The sequence below is a fragment of the Falco biarmicus genome, chromosome Z (genome assembly GCF_023638135.1).
Source record: "Falco biarmicus isolate bFalBia1 chromosome Z, bFalBia1.pri, whole genome shotgun sequence".
Classification (NCBI taxonomy): domain Eukaryota; kingdom Metazoa; phylum Chordata; class Aves; order Falconiformes; family Falconidae; genus Falco; species Falco biarmicus.
The window spans coordinates 31,639,184-31,666,544 of NC_079311.1; the positions used below are offsets into that span (position 1 = coordinate 31,639,184).

Genomic DNA, 27,361 nt, shown 5'->3' on the forward strand with positions numbered 1-27,361 from the left:
GTCGGTGAGGTGGGTCGGTGAGGTGAGGCGGGGCGGGGAGGCGGGGCGGGGTAACGGGGCGCGGCGGCTCCGCCAAGCTACTGACTGCAACGGCCGTAGGCCGCCACCGCCTCAGCCGCCATTGCCTCCGCTCCTGGCTGCTTCCGGGAGCGATACGTCCTATGTGACCTCACGGGGCCGCCTCCCGCCAGCCCGCCCCGCCGCCGCAGCCCGCCAGGCCGGCCCCGCCCTCCCGGCACGGCAACCGGGGACGGGCGGGACGGGGCTCGCCTTCCCGCCTGGTGGGCGGGGGCTCTGGGCCGCGGCGGGGCGCAGGGGCCTCCCGCCGCTGGAGGAGCCGAAGGCTCGGGGCGGGCTGGTGCAGGCGCCCCCGGCTGCCCCCCGAGGCACCTTGGATGCCGAGCCGCCGCGGCCTGGCTGAGGAGGAGCGGGCCGGGGCGGCTGGGCCGTGCTCGGGGGTGGGAGCAGGGGCTGGGGGCGGTGGACACCGGGCTGGCCGCCGCCGTGAGCAGCCGGCAGCTTGGCCGCCGCCGAGGTAACGCTCCTGGCGTCAGCCGCTCAGCCCCGCACGGGTGGCACTCGGGCAGGACATGCGCGTCCCCCACGGAGGCTGCCGTAGTCCTGGCACTGTGCGTCTGCCCTCGGCACCGCCCGCCTTCGCTTTTCCCTGCAACCCTGGCAGGCCGGCCCTTTGCCCAGCCTGCATCCCTGCCGCCCGCACCTGAGCGCAGAGCGGAACGTGGTGGCGGTGCCTGGGCAGCACGACAGGGACATGGGTGTTGGTGGTGGCTGTGGTCCGCGTTGAGCGTTAGCCTGCGTGTTCAGGTGTGAGGCCTGGCTGTTGGGTTCGCACCAGCAGGTCAGTAACTCGTGGGGCCTGTCAGCTGCGGAAGGCTGTACGGCCTGGGACAGCAGATCGCACAAAGCAAGGCTGTCTAGAAAGCTCCTTTCAGAAACATTCCTGCTAGCCGGGGCTCTACTTCTAGAAGCTGTGTCTCCTCACATTGTGGTCTGCGCCCTGCTAGCAGCTGTCACTTTGAGACAATCCCAGACACGCCCAAATTCCGTAAGATTTCAGGTGGCTGTGCTTACTTTCTCCTGCACAGATGAACAGTCAAATGTTTTAAAGTTGTATTTCTCAATCAACCTCCATAAGCCAAGAACTTGCTGCTCTTCATGCTACTGTGTCAATTATGAGGGGCATGGCTCTTGTACTTCCCTCACTGTCATGCTTCCCTCTCACTGTTCTGTAATGCTGTACCAGTCAAAAAGTGTGGTCCTAAAGGCCAGTACATTTGTCCAGAGATCCCATGGTTTAACATCTCTTATAAAAAAAAAAAGTTTAAAACATCGAAGTCAGATTATATGAATAATCTCCTCCTATCTGTAACGGAGGTCAACTGCTATTTTTCAATTCTTCCTATAAGAAAACCTCTTTTGCTATTATAAATCATACCACCATCACCACTTTGAGAACAGCAGATTGTATTCACAGCAGGAACATTCTGCCTTCAATCCCATTTTGGTTTCTGACTTTTCCAATTACTTTTTTTTCAGGCAAAGGCCAAAATTCTTTTGGACAAACGAAAACTGCTAGTTAGACTTGCTACGCCATGCTGTTACACTCATTGTCTGTTGTCCTATCATTTACCTGCATATTCCTCTTCAAAGACTCATTCACAAGGCCACTGGAAAAGGAACAGGATCCATTATAAGGAACCACAGAAGTAATCCTTCTGTATTTGAAAGTCTAGATTTTACGTTAGCAACTTTCTTATTCCCAAGAGCAGGACTCTGTTGTAGATAGAATATGAGGCAACTAAAACTCCGGCTTAAATGGAGACTGATGTTTCTGCTATACCTTCAGTAACAGATGGAGTGACCTGGGCTTAAAATGACCTCTTCTTTCGGGTGATTGGTTTTGTGTTTTTTTACTAACCAGCTTTAATATGACTAGTTCCCTGACTGTTCCACTGCTAAGCCTCACCTCTACCTCAACACAGAAGAGACATCCCAAAGGTCGGAAGAAACAGCTGGGGGAGGACAAGGCAGCAGGACTATTTATTTCTTTCAGCAGTAGTACAGGCTTATGCCTGCTTGGAATGCCCATAAACCTACTGTCTCAGAATCTTGATTTTCTTATCAATGTGTGCATTTTTAGTGCATAAAATTTGGCAAATAAAATCCCTTCAGTGAAAACTGATTGTATGTAAAACTTTGCGTTTTTACTATTTACACAAGAGAGATTTAATTTGACTGTTCAGAAAGAATCTTGGCACAAATAATCCAAAATTTCAGTCCAAAAATTATACATAGATAGGCACCAAGTGTGAGGTATGATACTAAAAGTTCAATCCAAAGATTTGTACAGTTCCTCTGGTTGCTTGAAATTGCTGTAATAGGACAGTCATAGCTTACATTGGGACTTTGTCCTAAGAAAGACTGCAGGAGCGGTAACTATCTGTTACACATGAAGGAAGTATAAGAAAAAAATGCAGGATAAGAAGCAGGAATGTTACATTTGAAAAGATGAAGATGGATTTGGCACTCCAACTACTGCAGATACGCTAGAAGAGAGCCTTGATGTAGATGCAGCTTTTCTGGCCAAAAAGTTTGAAAGAATGCCTAAGTAATATTTTACTGACCTGTCTTTTTAAATATCCAAGACTATACTGGAGAGGTCAAGCAGACCACTAAGTAAGATGCAGTCTGAAATGTGTGCAGCTGTCTAGAAGGTTCTCCATGAGTGGGGCTGACATTTTTATTTATTGCTGAGACAAAAGTGTGGTAAAATACTCTAGTTTTTAACAGTGCTTGGCCAAAAAGAGTAATGTATTCTTTTTATTTATGCAGCTTGACAGGCCTATAGATTTTTTCCTCAAGTTGTTAAAGGCAGTAAGACTTACCCATTTAAATGCTGACATCATCCCTTGAAAAGCAGAGGAAAACCAGGTTGTGCCATCTGTTACTAATTTGCATCCTAGTTCTGACAGCCACAGTGGACTGCTGCAGGATGATTTTGCTCCTGATGAAAAAAGCTCTGCTTCAGCCTTCCCATTTTAACATTCACCCAGTCTCCTCTTCCTTCTACAGCCTCACCCAGAATGAGCCAAGAGTCCTTCTGGCCAAAACTCCTGGGTAGGGACGGTGGTAAAGAAGGAATTTCTTTTTGTATCATAAGGTCAAGGCAGGACAGAGCTATAAACTGGAAAATTATTAAATTAAAAGTTCATTCTGTCTATTACCATGAAGTAAAGATATGCACTTTAATTTCCATTCCAGTAACTGCATTCAGCTCCTTAGGAATTAGATGAATTAAATAGTAAAAAATTAGCATTCTACCTTGCATTTCTTTATATAGCATTTAATTGAGATATAGCTAGGAAAATGTTATATATGATAATGTCTGCATGGCTCTAAATAGGCTTTATTAGGTTCAGCACAGCTGAAAATCTTTTTCAGAAGTACATCTTGGAAGGAAGATTAAATACATCTCCAAGGTTTGTATTTTTTAATGCAGCTGCTCTTGTGATGTACTTTGAAAGCATGTGTCACAAAGCTAATCCTGTCACAAAGCACACAGAACAGGTTTGACCTGTCTTATTTAGTGTCCTCATTTTGCATGCTGAGACCCTTCCTCCCTTCTGTTGCCAGGAAGATGGGAACGTCACTTTCAGAACCAAGATGACATTTCCGTTTCAGTCATTTTCTTCCTTAATTCGCTAGTCTAGGTTTATGTGAAACCATGCCCTTTTGAAAGATTTGGGTTTAATTTTGCCTCACACCATCCAGTAAGAATCATCAGCTTTTGAAAGCACGCATCCAAATAAACTATTTGAAAAAAAAAAATTCTAGAACAGCCACTACCTCTACATGTTACACCCAAGTAATTTTGTGTAATAGATTTTTCATTCATGTGGCTTTATTGTATTAACTGAATATCTGTGCAGCCTGCTACTTTGGATGAAGTTGCAAAACACAATTCATAAACAATTGTGTTCTTCTGATGTGCAGTTACAATTTTTTTTTTCTTAAACAGATTATGAGCTACTGTACTTTGGGTGATTTTTACAACATATTGTAACCACATATTTCAAAGAAGGGCCTGTTCATTTCGTATTAAAATAGCAAGTTTAATAAAGCAACAGTTGCAACATTTGGAAATACAAATATTTTGATTGATCCCTGTATGTAGGCTACATTACAGTTTAGCTAAACTGTCAGCAATAACTGCCATCTTAATGCTTATGCCTGATTTGGGAACCCTTTTTCATTTTTTGAGGTTCCAATTTAAGTGATTAATTTCTAGAATAAGAATGGTAAAACATGCCAATCATTAAAAAATAATCACTGATTTTATGGAGCAATAGTTTTATCTCTGACTTCGGACTAGACACTACAAATTTAGCAGAGGTAGCTTTTCTCTGCTTGTTTCAAACAAGACGTGTGTCTTTTTCTGTTCTTTGGAAAAATTTTACATAGGGCAAATAAGCTACACTAAATAAAATTAATTCACTAGTTATTAGAAAACTTGCTAAAATTTGTATACAGGATCTCTGGAGATTGGTTGTATAACATAGCTGTTCCAAACTGTGGTTCGGGGTCTCTTCTGCAGCTGGTGTTCTCTACCATTTGACCACTCCCTTTTCAGGCTGTTTAGAAAATGTGACTCATTTATATTGGAAAGGGAGAATCCTCACTTTTATCCTAGATCGAGAGCAACAAGTAACTTTGTACTAGCATCCTGATATCTTACCCCAAAGTAAATCGAGTATATCTTTGGAACCTTTAAAGCACATTTTGAAGGACACTGAACACATGAGGAAACATTTGGCTACAAGAAATAAAACCTTGACTGATAGTCAAATACAGACTGTGATAGTGGGTCAACAGCTAGTCAATTTTGGGCATCAAATAGAGCATGAAACTGCCCGTCACTGGTGGGATATAGTTATTGGATATTCACCTTCTGCAACTGAAGTGTTAAATATTTTACTTCATCCTATAATTGCAATTTTTATTTCTATTACATTGTTAACATTGTGGAATTTTCATATACGATATAAAATTTGTAAGATAACACAAGATCCTATGATGATACCTTTATTCTATGTTTTTCATGAGCAATAATCAAAGGACCAAATGTGGTGAAAATGTATTAAATCAATTACTGATTATGAAAAAGTCTTTGTATTTCATTTGGAATTGTTTAACTTGGACAGGGAGCTCAGAAGCTCAAGGACAACTTTAATGGGCAGGTAGGGTTTGTCCTGAGGCCCCTGAACAAGCAAGATATAAGCAGGAACATCCAGACAATAAATACTGCATGCCGCTCTGGCCAACATCCCTGGCATGTTTGAACCTTGTGAATCATGAGATAGTACACATCTGCACTTAGCATAACTTAAAAGGTTTTTTTGTTATTTTTGTTAATTATAACTTATAAAAAGTTGTTTTTGTTTTCCACTGAGTACAAAGGCAGGCAAGCCCCAGGACTGGGCCAGAAGCCTCATGTACAGGTTGGATGCACTGCATAGGAATTTCCCAGTTACAGGAAGACTCCTGGCACCAGCTGCAACATGGCTTCACAGCTGAGGTGTGGGCCTGGGTGATGTTATTAAGGTGGTAATCGGTGATGCATCCTTTTCTTTGTAACACTTTGCAGTAATGGTTTGATGCTTCACTCCTATTGCTCTCTTATCATATTGTGTATAATAACTGTTTCATTTTATCATATTGCATATTTTCCTTTATTATACTGTAATACATTAAACTGCATTTATTCTTATATTTGTTTTAGAGTTCATTTTCGCTTGGTATCCAGTCAATCAGCAAAACATGCTCCTGGCTACTTTGAAACACAAATCAACAACAAAGGGAAAGAAAGGTTTGTAGTCTGGAGACAGGGACTATCCAACTCCTTAAAGAAAAGCTCTGTCACTTTGACCTCAAGTCTTTTATAGGAAACCAGAGAGCAAGGTGAAAGAAGTGTAACAGAAATGTGTTCTTACTGTCTGAAACTCACCGTGGTCCAATTCGGCTCCTGTAGGCTCCAGCTTTCTAACAGAAAAGCCTAAGCTCTGCTTTTTCTTTTTCACAATAAGCAGTGATTAAAAGACACCTCCATTGAACAAATAATTTCCTTGTTGAATTTAATAAGAGACTTTTTCATTATCAAAATGGTCTTATCCTGTGAGAAACAAAGCATCACAGCTTCTTACCAAAGCACTATTCAATTCTGGAAGTGTGAAGCATCATGACAGTAAAATTCATACTAGCTCTAATTGAACAGCTAGTAAAATTGAGACTACATGCCCATTTAGCGAAATCTCTTTCAGAAGGTCATTATAGTCAGTTTACTATATAGTGATCTCTGCAATCTCTTGCCAATTAAATATTGTACCCCTGTATTACTAAAAGCATTTAAAAATTTTTAGCAAGTTACATTACTATTTCCTAGACAATACCAGTTTGAACAAATTTTAATGAAGTTTAAAGACATATTTTACACCTACATGGCCATATGCATATTAAACTGGATTAGTTTCAGGCAAAGACAAGTGTCCAGGATCCTATGATAAAAACAAGTTTTCATTAAATAAAAAACTCAAAAAAAGCCCACAAAAGAATTTCAGCTTTTATTCCAGGAACAAATTTGGTTTTCTTATGGAAGCAAAAAAGCACCTTTTTTGTAGGTCACAAGACTGACTGCAGACCACTGTTGGGTTAACTGTACCAGGCCACAAAAGGTGCAGGTACAGCTGTACAATTACTTCATTTCAGCTCGGGTCTGTCAAAGGAGCAGTGGATCAATCAGTCTTTACGTGAAAGGAAGCAGCTTTTTAAAACTTGCTCAAGACTAATGCTATATTCAACTACTTCCATTTGATCAGACTTACCCCTGAAGCCTGTATTTTTCCCTTATTGAGGACAGAGTAGCCATATTGTTTGTCTATTAAAATTCCCTGATATTGAGTAATTGCAGCTAAGTAATGCAGTTACAGCGTTTAACATTGTTATACTTCAAAATTTTATGATAAATTTGCTTGCCAGAATTGCTACTTTCTGTATACAAGCCTTTTCATGCTCTCTAGTCCTTGAAGAGAAGCTAAATGATTTTGAATTCTATATATATATATATATATATAGTGCTTTCAGTCAGAGAAGTCAAAGGAAGGTAATATCCTACATGTTTTTTTTACAAATTGTTTTACATTTTAGAAGTGGCCAAATGAAACTTAATTGAAACTTTATACAGCCAATTGCAATTCACGCAGACATAGACAATTTCAGTTTGCAAAGGAGTAACTATAAATTAGTAAAAGATTTGCAACATAACAGTTGATTATTTTTCACAGATATGCCTACAAAACTGTAAAGTTAAAAGCAAACAGACAACACTATCTCGTAGCTAAGTATATTTGGGGTTACAATGAACAGTGTTCCAAAATGGGTATTTTGACTGATTTGCTTGGACTAGAAGGACCATAATTAACGCTGTAGTTGTGGAAGTTGGCTCAGATAATTAGAATGTCATTTAAAAAAGAGTAGATAGTCTTTCCTTAAACAGCTTGAAATTTTACCTGATTATTAAACCACCTGTCTATTACATAACACATTCTGAAAAGCTTAATACACAAGCTTTTTGGGTATTTCCCATGTAAATTCTTCTCTCCCAAAGTGCCCATAGCATGCTGTTTTTTGATAGATTGGCTTCTTCAAATCCAGCTCCCTTAATGGAAAGAAAAAAAAACCCAAAACAACCAAGTCTTACACTTAACTCCAACATATACTAAGAATTAGACACATGAGAGGGATCATCAGAAGAAAGACGATAAAACTTAGGAGTTGTTCCCTTTCCCAGTCACTCAGATTTACAGCAGGAAAGGTAATGGTTGGTTTAAGGAAAGGTAAGAGCTGATGGTTTCAATTTTAAGGTGACTAGAAACAGTCAGCTTTCTTCAAATGTATCATACATGCAAATGTATCAAAAGTATGCAGTTAGGTTTTATAAGCCTTACAAAGCAGAAGCATTACAATTGGAATAAAGTTAAACTATATCTGTGCAAGCATCCAAGCATCAATGTGTTTCCTGTTATTGCAAGTGTAATATAGAATATTTTCTAATACTACTGTGCCAGAAAGACAACAGCAATCTCAAAAGAAGCAGCCAAAGATGATTTAGTAGACTGAGTAACTGTGGAGGGTTAACGGCTCATACAGATGCACAAATTCACTGTTTAGAATAGGGCTTAACGCTGATTATTACTAGATAAATAATGAAGATGCAAGTCATGTTTATTGCTTTTTGGCCTGCACAATATAGCAGAATGCAGCTGTGCTAAATGATTAGGCGCAAGTATCTACACAGAAGTTTCTCTTCATTTCTTGAAAGGCCTGAAACACTTTTTTTCTGCTTGAGCTTTCTTCTATTTGGTATTATGTTGTTTAATTACCTTTGAAAGCACATTTAAAACAGATGATTCATATCATAAACTGCTGGAGAGAAAATTGGTGGAGAAATGGTAAAGCGAGGAAAGAAGCACAAATACTAACAGGATAATGAACACATTTCAGACAGTGAAGAGATTACACATTCTCACACTTATGGAGTCATTTATGATGTACAGCAGCTTAGTCTTGTTTCAAGTAATATTTTGTTCCAACATGATCATGTGTTCCAAGGGCTACTACAATCATTTGTGCTTGACCATAACACAGAAGCCATCAAAATGTGAGTGCTGACTAAATGAAAATTAAGACATCATGAAGTACTTTGGTGCATAGTTGATTAGAATAGATAGCCAGCACCATTTACAGGAGTTTAAATGAGGTAATGTTTAACAAGGAAATATTTTCTAAACAATGTTCATGTTTTCACCTGCTTTCTTCCCTTCTTACTGCCCTACCACTTCCAGGGCTATGATGACATAGTTTAAAAATGAAGCATTTCTGAGCGCACCAAATTGAGGAGTGTGTCTGGGAAACACCACACAAATTTCTCATGGTGTTGAACTGCCATAATGACAAATGCAAAGAAGAGTTTTGATTATACTTGTGAACTTATAACACTTGGAAAACATTACTTAGCCACAGAGGTTGCCATAATGCCTTGCCTTATGTCATACTATTGAAAATAAGTCCACTCTATTCTCAGTGTGTATGTTCAGGAAACATTATACAAAGGAGTGCAAAAGGCTGGCTACACCAGAGAAATGTTGACAGAGCTTGTCAGAAATGTCTTACATTTTTCAACGGACAAAAGAGACTTCCTATTCACTGAAAAGTTGACATTTCTCCCCTCAGAGTTAAATATGCTCAAGTTTCCTTTGGAATATAGAGACTAGAATGATATTAACAGCTCTAGATTTAAGAGAGAAGTGAATCATTAAAAGAATTTTCCTCAAATAATGAGATAGCTAACATGTATGTTTTAGCATTTAGAACAGAGGTTTTAAAACCTGCGTTGCTCAAACTGACCAAGTGACTCCTCTGTGCATGTAGTCAGATTCTTGCTGTTATCTGTCTCAGGCTTAAGCTCCGATGTTAATTTCACAGAGTTGAATAAGGGGTGAACTCATAGTATGGCTGCTCCATTAAGAGTGGACAGAGATAGTGTTTCTCTCCATTAGTTCCAAATTCATGGAACTTCCAAGAAGTTCAGCCTGTAAAGTTTGGTAAAAATCATCCAAGAGGTTCAAAAGTTTTTCAGGACTGAGAAGATGAGCCTGTACCATTAGGTCTTAGGAAGCTGTACTACAAATAGGCAAGAAGCTCTACCTCCTAAAAGTACACATAAGGAATCATATGAGTCACAAAAGGGAGAAGAAGAAGGAAAAATATGAGGGTCAAATTACAGCTCCCTGAAATATAGGTGGGTAACTGCTGGTAGGGGCAGGTGCTGATCTGCTTCTGTCCTCTAGCCTTTTCTTCTCTCAAAGAAAAGGGTAATTCCCATGCTTTTTTATGTCTAAGGATGATGTTTGTCTAAAAGACCTGCTTTTTTGGGTCCAGCAATATTCCATAAAGGAATATAGCTGGATTTGCTGCAAGAGGCAATGTAAGTAGGTTTGATTTTTCTTGTCCTCTCTGACTGCATGGTAGCCTCAATGACACTTTTGAATACAACTGAATTTTCACTTCAAGACAGCCCATCTCATAGTGGGATTTTTATTCTTGTTCTGGTTTTTAAGTGAATACAATAATTCAATGGCTTGCCAAATCTTAAAAGAGCATTTGAGAAACTCAGATTCCTTTTAATTAAGTTTAGTCGCCTTCAAACAGGCTGCACAAGACTGCATGATGACCAGAGACAGGCTCTCAGTGTTCAGCTTTTCTGATGCAGAAGGTAGATTACACTTAACACCTAATGAAGAAGCTAGTCACTTAATAGTGTTCTTTTCTCTTCTGGGCTAATGGCCAATGGAACACCATACTGCCAGGATTGTGGTACCGTGACACTCAAATTCTGTGTGTGAGCAAGGAAAGATTACAGCACATAACATCCCACTCATTTCAATGGGCTTGCTTGTGAAATGAGAGCACCAGAACCTTTCTGTCTTGTGGCAGGTGTCTCACAAGTTGTTGCCACCTAAAGATCAAAGGCAGGAGACCATACTTACACCGGTACTCCTTTCAAAGAATCACAGAATGGTTTGGGTTGGAAGGGACCTTAAAGACCATCTAGTTCCAACCCCCCTGCCATGCGCAGGGACACCTTCCACTGGACCAGGTTGCTCAAAGCTCCATCCAGCCTGGCCTCCAACACTCCCAGGGATGGGGCATCCACAGCTTCTCTGGGCAAAAGGAAGACCCAGTATTTCTGGTGCCTTCCAGATAAGGCAGGGATTAGGAGCCTTACATATCCTGTAAAGAGACTGGAAAACCTAACTACATTTAATGTTAAATTCTAATTCTACTTTACCAAGCACATTACCATCTGGCTAATGAGCTGCAATGCAGCACACTACCAGGGCTACTGGGAGATATAACATGGTGTGGTTTAGACCAGTCTTACTTATTCAGTACATCTTGTGACCAAATTTATGAATTGACCCTTGTATGTTGTACTGGGTGCATGGGTGAGGGAAGAGCAGAAATGACGGCAATTATAGATTTATGATGAAGGTGAATTTTGTGAAGTTAGGAGCCAGAAACTCTAACATTAAACTGTTAAAGACAGCATTAAAAATTATTCTCTTCAGCAAATACTAATAACACACAAACCTTATGATAGCTCCAAGGCGTAGATCAAAGTTTTTCTGCACAATCTCAAGCAATTCTTCTTCAGATCTGTCTGACGTTCCGTAATGAAACACTGAGATCGCAAGAGGATGACTCAGACCAATAGCATATGACAGCTGTAGAAACAGGCATACAACCCAAACACAGTTAAACCAGTCCTTCCTACATTTTGCTTAAAAGAAACGAAAAGCTTATTTTATGTATCAGGAAGATTTTATATACATCTTTTCTGCATAAAGAAAGCTAGGAGATACGTTTTGGGTATTTGTCTTTTATGTTAGAAAATTATCTGTTTTCCTCAGAGAATACTCAGCCTAGGCAAATATCAAACCTAAGTGACATTCCTTAAAAGCAGAAGGGGCACTTTCTAATCATCCTCAGACACTACCATTCTGCGTCCTTCAGCCTCAACTAGCCCACAAGGATTTCATGCATTTGAGACTGGAGACTCTGAGATCTACAAGTATTTCTGGGGTTGGTTTGGGTTTTTTTTTTGGCTGAGGAAAGATCATGTAGGACAAGATGAGGGAAAGCTCCATGTTCCTAAAGCACTCTCAGACTTGTTTTCCCAGAGTGAGTTATTTCCATGTACTCCCTTGAACTTCATTCAGTATTTCCACCTACTTTTACAAACACAGTTATCAGAAGTAGACAAAGTAACCCAGGAAATATTTGTTGTAATTTCACCTCATACAAAGGAAGACAGAGGCACTCTATAGTTCCCTTCTGACAGAAGAAACACATTAGTTTCTTTTCACCACAGCACTGAACAGCATAGCACTGACAGGTTCTCCTGAAATATATTTGGTTTTATCATTCAGCCCCCCTCCAAAAACACAGCCCTGCTGCAGTATAGGCCAACATGCACTTCATTTTCTTCCGTCGTAGTGTATTTGGATGAAAATATGTTTTGCTTGAATATCACTTAGCAACACAAACCTTTCTGTTGCTTTAACTGGTCTTCCTCGTTGTGTTTGCTTCCTACAGATTTCAATTAGTAATAGTCCAATGGCTCAGTTCTACCTATATACTTCTTAGTAACCAAGAACTGATTATTGTTAAAAACTGCCCTAATCACGACTATCTTCCCCTTAGCTAATTCTGAGATTGAGCTAAGTCTGTTTTTCATTAACCAATAAGATGACAGTTCTATATCACACTAAATAAAGCGTACATGGTATTTGTGGTAATATACAGCTAATTAGTCTGCAGTTCCCTCCATTATCCATTTTGCCCTTTCAGTATGAAAAGGTGGTTAGCATGGAAACAATATCCATAGCAGAGCCAGCTCAACTGTCAGCCTCAGTGGAGGCTGGCAAGACCTTACTATAACACACAGACACTAATGGTTTGAAAACACATTTGCATTTCCACTAGAGACCTTTTTTCCTTTTCTTAATCTTTAATCCAGCCTTCAATGACTTCACAGGACATTTGCTTTTCTGCTTTCCCATCCTCCTCTCTCCTCCCCCATCTCACCTTCTTTACTAGTATCTGACATCTCCATAGTTTGCTGTTAACAAAATCAATCTTGCCCCATCTAGAGTCAGGTTCAGGTATTAAGGAGAACCTCTGGGAATTACTGGAAGTACAACATTCCCAACTAACTCAAGAATTAAGACAGTGATGTGTATGCTCAAAAATGCGAAATGTGCTCAAAGTGTGCATACCAAGAAGTCAGAAGTTTATCTTCTGTCCATTCAGAGAAAAAAATTATCAACAATTTGCTAACCATCACTATTTGTGCTTGGCTTATTCACAATCTCCCCTTTCCTTGACTAATTCAAAACTATAATTTTAATCAGCTATTGAACGCATGCACAACATCTAAAGCAAGAGCCCTTGTTCCTAATTGGGATGTCTGGATACAATGTCATTGATCATAACCACATCCAGTGGGCCTCTCTGGTCCATGGAGAAAATAAAAGGTTTTAAACACACTGCTGCAGCAAAACATCAGCCAGATCACTGCTGCTTTTTACTGTAGTAATTTGTTATATTAGGATAAAGTTATTACATAGCAGCTACTTAGAATAAGTATGTGTATAAACTAGTATTGCAGACTCCCTTGATAAACCTCAATTGTTTAGCATCCACTTGGGTTCATGTTTAATGGTGAAACTGTCCAGGGGTCAATAAAACACCTCTTTCAGCTTCTTAGATTTAGTAGTCCCAAAAATTCGTGCACAAGGAAGGAAGAGTATTTCTTCTGAACATGTAAGACTGATGATAATTGTTCTTGTTTTAAACTTAAAAACAATTGAATTTTGCTTTTAGTCACACCTCACACTGTAGTACTATACTAGGAACACACAGCAGAGCACTCATTTTAACTTTTAGGTATTTTCAAATACATCTTAAAATGGTTAAGTTACAACTAGCATGACCACATAGTACAGCAAGTTGTACAACTACATCCAGACACTGCTAGCATAGCTGTCTGTAACATGCTCTGCAGCCCAGGTTGGGCTGCTTGGCATGCATGTGTGTGCAGAGGATCACTGGAGTTACTGGAAGTAAAAGCAAGGATGATGCAAAGATGTACCTGGACCAGGGATACCAACAAGAGCTGGAGAAAGAATACTACTGAGAACAAAATCCTTGTGAGGACTGTCCTGCCCTGTGTCTTTGGCTTCCCTCATAGGACCCCTTAATAACACACCCCCAAGAGGAACTTCCTGGAGCCCCATTCTAGTATGAGGAATGCTTTTCTGAAACTGGAGCAGGGCTGTGGTGGCAGTACAGATTCTGACAGGGTAACCACACATGAGACAGAATTTCTGTTATGGTATATTACTTTCATGGTTGCTTTTACCTGGATTAATACTCTTTTACAGAGACCAGCTTTCACCAGAGATTTTGCAATCCAGCGAGCTGCATATGCTGCAGAACGATCAACTTTGGAGGGATCTTTTCCAGAGAACGCACCTCCACCATGGGCTCCCCAGCCTCCATAGGTATCAACAATGATCTTCCTGCCAGTCAGTCCAGCATCACTCTACAGGACAAACAAGTGAATATATTCATGAGACACAACAGTTTACCCAATCCCACACTAGGTTATCGGGTACAGTTTTGTTTTGTATTTGCCATAGATACGACTCATTGTTCACCTTCACATGCTACATTCACATAATGAATGAGGTCTACGTGACTGAAGTATTTTTCAGACATACTAAGGTGTCTGTGCTGCAGTCACTTCTGAAGACTGCTAAGAATATGGCACAACTGTAAAGATCACACAATGTGTGCTGCCTTCAAATCACCGATCATGAAGTACTGTCTCTGGATTACCGGCCAATGACTCCATTCAGTGACACTTGATGGAGGCCAAGAATTTAGACAAAAGCCTTCCTGAAAAACAGATCACGTGTAACCTAAAAGGTTAACAAGCTTCACTTGGATACACATACTAACTGGGAAGTGGGGGCTTATAGAGATGCAGTTTAGTGCTACCAGCATGAGAGTACTAAGAAATTCTAGCTGCATTCACCTAAGCCTTCACTAGTGGCACAAGGGCCATTTGGTACTACTCTTCTTTCTTCTTCCTCCCTGCCTGTGCCTCCCTGATAATGGAACCCACCCTTTTGCATGGACTTTTGTCTGCCTGCAACATGATAAACTGATCCAACTTGTTCAACCAGCAGAGAATTACTGCCTTTCTGCCAGATTAGCAAAGCTGCTGACTGCAAGCTGATAAATGAACTCCAGGGTGTTGAGAAACTCCATCCTGAAAGAGGATAAACTGCATTAAGCCACTAATTTAAAATCCCCGAATAAGTAATATGGGAGTAAAGCTGACATTTATTTCACAATGAAAGCAGTATCTTTACATCATCCTAGTGTGATCATAAGCACACCTTGTAGTTTTAATCCTTCACTGAAGTCTTTATACAAAACTAGACAGTTTTGTGAAACAAAACTTTTTACAATTTCACAGCAATGACCTGCTTACATAGTACCAGTACCTGGAAAGCAGAATACATGTCAAATTCTAATGACTATTGAGACTTAGCCCATTAAGGCCTCCCTTGAAATTTGTTCAGTTTTCTGACTAATTTCAATGTAGAAAATCAGATCTGTTGTTATTTCTTGTTTTGATTTTTACTGTGAAAGTGAAGAAACACTTCATTCAGGCTTTTTAGCATATAACTTAAGGGCTGGCTTTTGGTAATTTAAAATATTTTCTGGGAGAAAGAGAAAAATCAAGAATCTTTACATTTGGCTGTCCAAGCAGGTACAGCTTCAGTTTAAATGCCAGCTGTCCATTAGGAAAAATCCAATAGAAATGATTGAAGCTTCCTTGAAACAAAACAAAACAACCCCTTTCTTATTCTTAACCCTTATTCTTAAAGGTATACCAGGTTTTTGCACTTCTGTTCAAGAGAATGTTTAGAAGCATGTGGCAAAGTAGAATCCAAGTCTGTATAGGCTCTGTATAAGCGGCAAAGTAGAATCCAAGTCTGTATAGGCTCTGTATAAGCTATCTTCTTTCAAAGTACCATACCTTAGGACCACCTTCTATAAACTTTTCACTTGGAAGGAGATGATAAATTGTGCCCTCATCAAGATACTTCTGTGGAATTACTTCTTTAACAACTTTCTCCATTAGCTCCTTCTGTATTTGTTGTAGAGGTATGTCTGGGGCATGATGAACTGAAATAACAAGTGTGTGCACTCGGATGGGCTCCACTGCACCATTACTCTCCTTGTATTCCATTGTGACCTAAAGAGAAGAAAAAAGGACGGTGAACACTGAAGGCCAAGAGCATGTTTGAAAACTTAAAATGCACCTCACAGTTACTTTCTGCAGCAAAAAACAAATAGATGAAGTGAAATGGGATGAAAATTGATGGATTGATGCTAGTGCTTAAAATCACTGTAAAGAAAAAAAAAACAACCACTCAAACCAGAAGTACTAAAGTACCACTACCAAAAGAATTAACTAAAGGATATTACACGTGTCCTGGTTTTGGATGTGATTGAGTTAGCTTTCTTCTTAGTAGCTGGTACAACGCTGTGTTTTCGATTTAGTATGAGAATAATGTTGGTAATGCACTGGTGTTTTAGCTGTTGCTAAGTAATTCTTACTTAAAATCAAAGACTTTTCCATTTCCCATGCTCTGCGAGTGAGCAGCTGCACAAGAAGCCAGGAGGGAGCATAGCTAGCACGTCTGACCCAAACTAGCCAAAGGGATATTCCATACCATAGAACATCATGCTCAGTATATAAACTAGGGGGTGGGGGGTAGCCAGGGCCCACAGGTCACTGCTCAGGGACTGGCTGGGCATTGGTCAGTGGGTGGTAAGCAGTTATGTTGTGCATCACTTGGGGTTTTTGTCCTTTTTTATTCCTCTCTCCTGCTCTATCCTTTTCATGACAATTGTTGTCGTTATTATTATACATTATTTTATTTCAGTTATTAAATTCTTCTTATCTCAACCCACAAGTTTTCATCTTTTTTCCAAATATACTTCCCATCCCGATGGAGGGGGCGGGGAGGAGTGAGCAAGCGGCTGCATGGTACTTAGTTTCCAGCTGGTATTATCCGCGACAACATGTATCATTACAGAGAAGCAAAATAACAACAAGAAAGCCGCAGAAGCCTAAGATTTTACTGGCAGATTTAAAAGCATTCATGGTTTGGCTTGTTAACATAACTTTAAATAGTGAACAACAAAAGTAAAGCCCAAATAACTTTTGGGGGACCCTGCTAAAATGAGCAGCTGTTGATTATAATATGATAGGGTGTATTCTTCGCTACCTACTGCAAAGCTTTTATGTACATGCAAATATATGCAGGCATTGCTCCATCCTTGGTATAGGTTTTCTTACAGACTAAGAAGGCCTTTCTACTTTGCTACCCTTAAAAAATGCTTGGCTAGATACATCACACAGAAATTGATGTATTCACATGTTCTATGCACTGCTGACAAAAGCTAGGGACACAATCCATGCTGCACTGCAACAACAGCAGCAGTATAAATCAATGTGGTTCTTCCTCACTAAACAACATAAATTAGGACTATTTTAAACACTTGCTGTCTTGGAAATGCCACATGTATGCATTTTCTCTCCTGCAGATTTCACAGCCTGGAAGACAGAGAATTTACTGCCTTTGAGACTGCCAAGGTGCATCAATCTTACAGTAGGCTCAGTGACTCATCCACTCAGCTCTGCAACACAGATGTCAGTGGCTGTGACTACTGATCATTTGAGGCTGAATCAATAACAGTTCTGACTGGGAAACCAAAGCAATATCCCAGTCCATGCTTCTGGAATTACGATATTTACTCAGATAAAACCCATCTGATTATCAGTAGTTTGTTAATTTTCTTAATCTCCAGAGTAAAAGAAGCAAAATACAAGAGTTATTTGAAGAAACCTGCTAAAAGACTGATAGAACAGTTTAAACAAACCATGTGTGCTGCCTACAAATGTACCTTATGAAACTCACACCACCTTGAATATGACATCACCATTTTTGACAAACATCAGTTCTGATTTGCTAGCCGACAGGGTAAATGATTTCTATTGTTTCTCACCCTTATGGTTTATGCATCTGTATTACAAACCTGTGTTTTCCCATCTGGTCTAACCCAGGGCCATGTTCCATTTCGTTCCAAAGTCTTTATCCTTGCAGCCAATTTGTGTGCCAGGAGGACTGTTAAGGGCATACATTCCTCAGTTTCATCGGTGGCATAGCCAAACATCAAACCCTGCATTGAAAAACAGGGAAATAAGCCACTCATTTCTGTGTTCTCTTTCCATTTCTGCACCTGTCTTTGCCACATAGTACTTTAAAACCACCCAAAACCTAGAAAGAAACCACAGTAACAAGCAGAGTGACTACACTTTGACATATAACCAGCCTGAAATAACGTTTATGTATCTGCATGCACAAGAATCAGAGCCACAGCAGGGTCTGGTTCCCAAGAACGACTCTGCCTTAAGCATCCATAAGAATCCACTGCAAAGGCTTAATAAACATATAGCTCATAAAGACTGCTCAGACTTCTCCCTACACATGACAACTAAAATAACACAGCATTTGATGCCTAAGAGGTGAAACCAGGCTACCCAAAGGACTTGAAAGACCAGAACATGATAAAAAGCTTAATTGTAGCTCTGTCCCGCAAGGCCGCTGGATATAGGAAAAGCCACTTTCACTGAAAAATAGTGAATCCTATGTTACTCTTTTTGCACTTTGGGTGATTAAGAGAGTGCACGGTGTTTAGCTGCTAATTTTTACATTTTGCACGATAGCTTTTAAGGAAAGGCTCTGGTCCAATGCAGTTCCAATTGCTTGCACATAAACTAAATTTGAGTAAGTTAATTAAGCACCATTACCTGATCACCTGCTCCAATGTCATCATCGGTCTTGCCATGGCAGACAGCATGCTTGATCTCTTTACACTGCTGTTCTAAGGACACTAAAACTGTGCAAGTCTTGTAGTCCAGTCCTAGTGAAGGGAATTTTGTAAAATTAGGTCATATATTCTTGAGAGTTCACAAATCGCTGGAGCAGCTTTTAGGAATTATCTAGTTGGCTAAAACTTTTAAAACTCTAAGCCTCCTAAACTACATTTTTTGTTGCTAATAGAAGCAGACAATCAGCACATTTATATAATTGTCTCAGGATGTGGGCAAGTTAGTGGTATTGGTTCAAACTTGAGCTCTTGAAACCGAGAGGATATGTGTAATCCTACAAGCTGCCCCACCAAAGCTTGTTACACTGCTTATGATGGCTAGAGTTGAAAATATTTACGTATTTAAGCTGGGAGAGGAGCGTAGAAAATGTTACTGGCCACTGGTATTCAGTTTTTCTTGTAGGTTCTAGAGTTCAGTAGGTTTAGAGAAAAGCTATATATATCGTGCATGAAAAAGGAAGACTGAAGGGGAATAGTCATCTAAGGGGTTCAACTGCTGAAAGGAAGCTACTTTGGATAATATGTTAAGAATAAATAAAGAATTCACTTGGGTGTGAACTTCAACTGTCATATGCTTATGCACCCCAGAGACAAGGAACATCAGCGTTAATGCTTTCACTGTACAAACCTGAAGACGTAACCACCTTCTGACACTTGTGCAACCATCAGTTCTCCTGCATCAGAAGAGCAAGAGCAACCTGGCACTTTCAAGAATAAGTCTTTTCTAAGTATGCCACCTTAAAATAGCTTCATCAGTACCAGGCACTGAAAAATGCATATCAACACCCGTGCAGTTTCCTCCTAGGCCTAGATACACATGTCATTTTATTTTCCATAAGATCATAAAACCACAGCTTTGGTCACATGCAGAACAGACCCAAGACTGAACACATGAAAGATCTCACTACTCACCTTTGGAAGAGTCATCATACCCTATCCTCTTAATAGTCTCTCTTACAATTTGTTGGTAATCTACTATAGCCTTGGATGTGATCTCTCCACAAAGCAAAATCATTCCAGTTTTTGCTAAACACTCTGCAGAAAAAAGATGAAACATGAAACTTTTCACCACTGTTTACACTTACACAGAGAGATCCAGAAGATGGTGCTATAACAAAGGATTAGGTATAGGGGAAACAGTGTAAAGCCTTACTATCTATACACAGGTCTGTGTGCAACCGCTCTTCAGCTGATATGAACGTTAAAATGCTTGCAGGGGGTGGGGGATCCATCTTACCAAATTATCCTATCTCCAGGACAGCAGCAAACATCTCTAAGACCAGGTCAAGTATATAGTGCTATTTCTTCAAACACTTCCCTGGTCTCCCTATGATTTCAGCTCAGGGTCTTCCTAAAGCTAAATGGACATAATTTTATAATAGAGGGCATTACCAGTAATAGATTTTTGTTACAGTAATTTGGCCAGTTGCCCTTGGCAACAACAAAAACTTTTAGCATCTACAGGATCCTGGAGCAAGAAGATATGCAACTTCATTACAAATTCTATGCAGAGTCATTTCATATTTTATCTCATTGCTCCTTTCAAGCATCCACCTGGCTTCTAAACTTTTCCATTTTATGTAAAAACATAGAGAAAATAATCTTTAAAAATTCATCACAGTAACACAACCTACAACTGTATAGCTCTATTTCATAACCCATTCAATCCTCTTTTCCAGACTGAGAAGGCCTAGGCTATGACACTATAAGGCTATGATCGTATTTGATACTCTTGACATATAATCTTACTATAGCCTTTTGTGGGATGGGGAAAGAGAAACAGATTGCACACAGTACTCAAGACAGGCAACCATGGATTTATATGACTTAATGATGTTCTCAGCTGCACTGCTTATTCCTTTCTCAGCAAGCCCTAATAGTCAGCTTTGGCTTTTACTACTACTGAACACCAATTCTTTTCACAGAAATGTATGTCTATTACAACCCCAAAATCTCTCTTCTGAATGTTTGCAGTGAACTGCAGACTTACTTTCTATACATGGGGATTAGATTGCTCCCTTCCCCCTTGCATATTAGCCTACACTAAATTTCATCCATCACTTCCATCATCCAGTCACCATCTCATTTGAATTTTATTTGATTTCAAGATTAAGGTAGGAATATGCTATAAAATTGCACAACTACAGACTGTAGCATCACGTAAAGATCATCAAACAAGATTTAACTGGCAGCTTAGCTTAGATAATCTAGACAAGCAGTTGAGAATTTAGCACAGGGAAATGTTCTCTGTCTGTAGGGGCAATTAGTCTAGACTTAACTGTTAAGCTACATCCTAACTGGCATGCCTGAATTGCACTGTGGACACAGTGAGAGTACATAATAATATCATAGTCCTAAATATATACAGCATATCAACGCCAGCAGCGATACCACTACAGTGCAGGGTGTCCTGGTACCATTATTTTCATACTCAGTCTTGTGTCCCTGCTCTAATGATGAGCAGTGCTCTTCCTGTCTGCTACAGACCACCTATGTGTGCGAGACATGTATGGTGCTGTGAATCCTGTGCTGGGTGGTCATTACAAGATGCTGGTTATTATAAAAAGGGGAAGCCTCTCTGGAAGAACACAAAGTAGGGGAACTGGGCCTTAAAAAGATGGAAGAACAAGGCTGCAATCAGCACCAACAGTCCCTAGAAACTCTCCCTGGCCTCTTACAACCAGGCAAAGCTTGATGGTGATACACTTCATGGCATGATGATCTTTTCTTAGTAACAGGGTAAGATAGATTCATTTTCCTACCTTTCATTGCTTTCCATCCTGACTGAAAGTCAATCCAACCAAAAGAAAATACATCTCAGTAGCTGCACTACAGCTGCAACTTACAAGTGAGCCCAAGCAACACCCCCACCTGCTCTATCCAAGAGAAAGTTACTGTATAAAGTTTTGGGCTTTTCACTGGGGGGTGACTTCTTACATGTTTAAGTCCCCCAGAAAGAATATTTTGGACACCATTAGTAGTTAGAAACTGCCACCTTCTCTTTTGTACTGTCTTGATTTATGGTTAGTTATTTTTTTCTCTTGACTCTCATTTGTTGGGCACACTGGGAAGGATTTTTTTTTTAAGAAAGCATTTGGCTTCACTTAATCAGAGAGGAAGTAAAATAATTCTTTTTGCTTCTGCTTTATGCTATTTGCAGCCAGTGTTTTCTTGCTTGATTTTACTGCTACCTAGTTTGTTGGCAGCACAGACACCAGCTCTGGTCTGCTGAAATGAGGTAGCGCCAGTGTAATAATTCAGAACATTGCATGCAAAAGTTGTTGATACTCACAAGTCCAAGCAGCAAACTGTCGCGACGGAGGGAAGACACAGTCACTCAATATGAGTGATCAGCAGACTTCATTTATTGTCCCTTACAGTCACCTTTTATGCCTCGTTACAATTAGCTCATACGTATTACAAAAGTTAAGCTCATTATTGGTTAGTTGCCTAAATACCAAGCCCGCCCCTAGTTTCTCTTCTGTAGTTATCGGTTCCCACCTGTAACATTCTTTTCCCACCGCGATCTTCCTGTTACTGTGTAACAAGAACAGCCAAGGATAGTGTATTTTTGCTTTACTTCAGGTAAGCTGAGAGGGATGTGCATTGTTGTCCAGCCAGCTGGACTATGTTTATGTGAACTTTTTCAGCTAGCCAGTTATCCACAGCAAACAAAACTCATAGAACCACAGACACATTTTCTTACTGGTATAGATAACCTAGTTTAAACATCTTTATAAACTACATTTCATAGCTTTGTAAAATACAGTGTTACAGTGACTTGCTACTTACACAATGCTTTGAGATTTTTTCTGAAACTTTGAGGCAAGGCCTGTACAACTTAACAGAAATTCTGTTTTTCACCTGGTAAACCCTGTATTCAGTGCCATAATTGCTTTCTGTTCTCCAGTCCACTATTTTTTTTTTAGCAAACTGTGTCTGCTTAGCCAATTTATCTTTTCCAGACTTACACTTTAATGTTATACTCAAGTTCTCTGACTCCAGTCAGCATTTTTGATACGTTACCCTACAGATTACACAGAATTTATCTATGTAATCATGTCACATCTCAGTCTTCTTTTTTGGTAAGACAAAGTGATCATTTTTCTCACATTTCTTATGACATATGTTTCAGTCCTTGTCATTTTTGCAGCATTTCGATGCTACCATCTCTAGCTTTTTAGCAGTTTTGGAAGAATAACTGTTTGCAGTACTGAAATCCATGCTTCATCAAGTCTAACACATAAAGCTAAACCGTCTCCCCCATGCCTCCTCAATGCTCACATCTACGCATCAAGGATCACATGAAATTTTTCAGATGATGCATCATATTAGATCACTGTATTTGTGGGATGCAGCTAGTCCTCTGAGATGAAACTACAGCCTTGATGGCTTGTTCTAAGAAAAAAATGACTGCATTCAAAGAGCTCTTTAGACATATTCCCTTTCTGTGTTCATTTGCCTTTGACAACCCAGATCATTCCAATTTGATGATATGTTCTTAGCCTCTGGAAGAGGTTATGTTGATAGTGACATCCATGCAGCATAAAGGGTAGTCATAATATAAAGTCCCATGAACAAGGCAAGCCACTTTGATCAGAATCACACTTAAATCACAATAAAATTTAAACCACTGTGCACTTACTTTCCTGTGAACCAAGGGCATCACTCTGCTACTGTAAAGGCATGGTAAATATCTATTTAGCATTTCTGAATTTTGAGTTTTATTAACAGCTTTTACTCACTCTGTGAAGAAATATATCTTGACATACATCTTTCCTCAGTTCTTTTTTTCCTTAATTTTATGAGATTCCTCATTATCATTAGCTCTGTCAACCATTGCTTTCCCTGATACAGCTGTTTTTTTCTCATCTATTTCTTACATGTCAGCATTTTTAATTTGTATTGGAGTACTGTGTATTTCCTCTGTTCTGCTTATTTTTTGCAGCTTTTTTCCTGCCTTCTCTTCTCCTCTCAGTCAGTGTGCCAGAGCTGGCCTCTTGACTGACTGTAGAAGTGTTGACTGCCAGTCAGCTCCTGAAAAAATTTTTGGATCACAGGATATATATCAACATGGATCAGTTGTTGTACTTCATCAATCTGTTTTTCTATTTGTGTTGTACTCACCACAGGCAACCTTGGCATCTGGATCAATACTGAGATGAGCGTCTAGAACAGCATCACTTATCTGATCACACATCTTATCTGGAAGACAAAAATAAGAGAGACATTTCTTTCTGTGATGAAAACAAAAAAGTGATTTCTCAATAAAATTTAATTTCCAGTGGGTAAGAGACTTCTGTTTATAGACCATCTGCCAAGAGGCAACTTTAGCAATGTATATTCTGAAAGGTGTGTTTTACCCTGTTTTCACTCCTCTGATATTTTACTGTCATCTGCACAGGCCAGCAGCCTCCCACGTGGGGGAACAATGAAAAAGGCCTGTGAGGGCATCTTGAAATATTAGTTTTATGGGAATAGAAGATACAAGTAGTAACTCTGGAAGAAGTATTTAAGCTAAGAACTTTCTGTAGGGGTTTTGCATTCTTCCCCTCTTTATTTTAACCTTGTATTGCATTTTCTGTGTGAATTGCCTATTTTGATCTACATCTTTTAACTGTCAGAGGTCTGTGCTTAAGGCAGTGTTTATCCCTTCAGTACACCAGTGGGGACCTCTAAGATCTCTTTTTTGGATGCCAAGAAGCATTGTTTGCCCTATAAACAGCTGCATTAGATTTAAGCCACTGCTGCAATTACCCACAACTATTTGGCTCAACTGAATTTAGAAAAGCATCTGCAAATATTATCTCACAGACAAGCATTGGCCACTTATAAGTTTCCAGTTATATATCTGAGGTTTGGTCTTTTTTTTTTTTTTAGGACAAAAGCACTGGAGAAAAAAATTATACCTATTCTGTCTTTAGCACCTGTGACTTACTGTCCAAGTAAGACCTGAGTATGTCAAACACATTTGGTTTGTTAAAAGTTAATGAACAATTTAGGGGACAAATTGAGTTTCTTTCTCCCATCAGGGTAACTGAACCAGGTAAAAGCAATTCAGATTATTTATTCAAAAGTACAGGTTTGAAAGGCATCTGCAGATCAAACATAAGACATGTGAACTAATTTTCACCCACCATTATTACAAAAAAAGGTAACCAAAATATGTTCAGCCACACAACTACACAGCTGGATTTACAACACTGTATCAATGATCCAGGTGCCTATATTGCTTTAAACAGCCTATGTAATTATCCATTAATTGCCAATCTAAAATAACTTCTCTTGAGGGTCCGAAGAGGAAGTTGATGAAGAAGCATAAGTGAATGTCCAGTTTAAACTACTTACTTACTTTTAAAGATAATCTGGTCTGGAAGCAAACAAACATTAGAATGAAATTATTAGGTAAGAGTTGAGTTATTCTGTACCCCAAAGGATGTGTAATTCAATGCAAAGTGTAAGTGAAAACTGCATTTTAGTATGAAACTGTAGAGTAGTATTTTCCAGCACAATGTAAAAGTGAAGTGAAACATGCTAGCCTGTAGCTTTGAATGGATCAGCCATAGTGCCATCAATGCTATCTCACGCAAATACAAACTAAAAACAGGCTAAAAGCAAAGCAGTAGTGCTAAAAATATATGTGCCCCTTTTATTCACACAGGCTACAGTGATCTCAGTGTCAGCATGAGATTTGCTTATGGAGGTGCACAGCTCTCTCCTTCACTGGCATAATTTTCACAATCTGAAGCAGCAATTTCCATAGCTTTATGTTTTATTTCTAGTGCTTTCCCCAAACAAGCTGAAAACATTTAACTCTGCATTTTATAAGTACTTGCAAAGTAAATGAAACAAATTAGAGGCTTGAAAAACATCAAAAGAAAACACACAAAAAAGCCAACTTGATAGCTGTAAAGCCTGTCTTCAGCTATTTGTGCTGCACTGATCCTCAGCTCAAGCCCTATCTTACTGAAATTTCTTGCTAGCATATTACTTAAGAGAATCAGAATCCTGGTCAGTTACTAAAGTTGTATGGTACCTTCACTGACAAAAATTAACCACAGTTTCAAGACACAAGGATGTAAGATGAAAGACAGAGACATCATGTGGTCATAATTTCAGACCCAGAAATCGTTTGTGCAATCAACTATGGAATCAGTAATGTCAAGTTCCAAAGTCTGTCATCGGGCTAAATTCGTCAACAACCCAGAGGCAAACAGTCCTGAATCACATCAGAAGGTCCAATGCTCAAGCAGGAAAGGCGTAACCTGGAAAAACTGGTAAGTTTTATTGCCTTCAGTTACTTGCACCATTACAACATCCTGCACAGTGTTTTGTAGCAAACAAGTGGTTGCAGCGGTTCGAGATGTGATGCTACATGCTCCAGTGGTCTTGCAGCTGTTGGGACTGTTCACTAGGGGCTGGGCACACAGCATAATGTAACTGGTCTCACACTGTGCCACTCCCACCTAACGAATAAGAAACCTGAGAACACAGATACACAAGAAAAACTCTGCTGCAAACCTTCAGTGTTTGACACCACACTCATTTTTCACTATTGGGTCTTTTGTCTTTCCTTCTACTATGGAAAAGGTAAGAGGTAGTCTTAACATTAAAAAACACTCCATTTGAATGTTCCACCATAAAAGGAACTGTTGCTACCTTTACTGTAAATTTGAGCTACTAGTATGTGTGCTGGAGGTCCAAACCTCCTCCCGTCTATCAGTTAACACAGCTTCTAGATAAGTATTTGTATAAACAAAACTGTGTGGAAAATAGCTAAATTTAATAAATAGCAATTACAGCTGAAGCAGTCGTGCAGTCCCAAACCTGAAAAATACAATGGCTTTGTACAGCCTACAGCACCGGTAAACTTGTGGTAGGGAGAGCAATATGGCAAAGAGGCATAAGCAGTATTACAGCTGTATCTGAAATGCAGCTGGACAAAAATCCATACTTAGTATTCCAAACATTTCAGACATTCAGAGTTCAGTGATCACCTATAATAAACACATGCATAGAGTAGTATTTTTTCATTACAGAATTAAAAATTAAATTGTAATTCCAGTACATGTGGCAGCTCCAAGTCTACCTGTAGAAGTCCTCTCCGTGCTTTTTTCTCTCAAACAAGGATTTAATTTTGTCTGTTCCAGATGATGTTGCATTCTGAACAAAACAAATTCTTGTCAAGTAAACCAAGACACTAATCTGAAGTCTATTCAAAATAACTAATCGGGTCCTTCGTTTCCTCTTTTGGAGGAGATATGAATGAACTTTCATTAGATACCATTCTTCAGTGCAAACATTAATAAAAGCAAAGATTCAGTCACCATTTTTACTTACCAGAATGTCCTTCAGCAACAGATTCTGAGGTAAAAAGAAAACGTTTTTCCCTTTTTGAGGTATGAATTGACATGACTTGGTACCTTCAGCAAGCCTGCAAATGAGAAAGACCCAAAGTAACTGGGCTACAGAACAAGCACAGGCAGAAGGTGACGTGGAAAGGTTAATATCTATGCAAACAGCTGAGGTAATCACTTCTGCATGTTTGTTCCTCAGAAGTTCAATAGATTAAGACTGCTCTGTGTGGATTTTACAATGCATTGCTACAGAAACTCCTTTCATAAGACTTTTGTGTTTGGTTAATAGTGGTCCCGCTAAACTCTGCAGAAGCATTGTCATGATGTGA

General features: G+C 39.6%; 1 protein-coding gene across 2 annotated transcripts; it reads right to left on the reverse strand.

The window, feature by feature from the left end:
- Positions 1 to 5,087: 5,087 nt before the first annotated feature.
- Positions 5,088 to 27,127, reverse strand: LOC130143018 (S-adenosylmethionine synthase-like). 2 transcript variants are annotated; one of them, XM_056325556.1, is made up of 9 exons: positions 27,016 to 27,127; positions 23,803 to 23,880; positions 19,588 to 19,710; positions 18,596 to 18,708; positions 17,821 to 17,964; positions 15,752 to 15,970; positions 14,060 to 14,242; positions 11,227 to 11,360; positions 5,088 to 7,732 (listed from the first exon to the last, which is right to left on the reverse strand). In XM_056325556.1, exons 1-9 carry the CDS (start codon positions 27,086 to 27,088, stop codon positions 7,630 to 7,632), a joined length of 1,170 nt encoding a protein of 389 aa, XP_056181531.1. In that variant the 5' UTR covers positions 27,089 to 27,127; the 3' UTR covers positions 5,088 to 7,629. The 2 variants fall into 2 exon arrangements, with proteins under 2 accessions (XP_056181531.1, XP_056181532.1); XM_056325557.1 differs by lacking the exons at positions 23,803 to 23,880; positions 27,016 to 27,127 and adding an exon at positions 21,968 to 22,070.
- Positions 27,128 to 27,361: the final 234 nt, after the last annotated feature.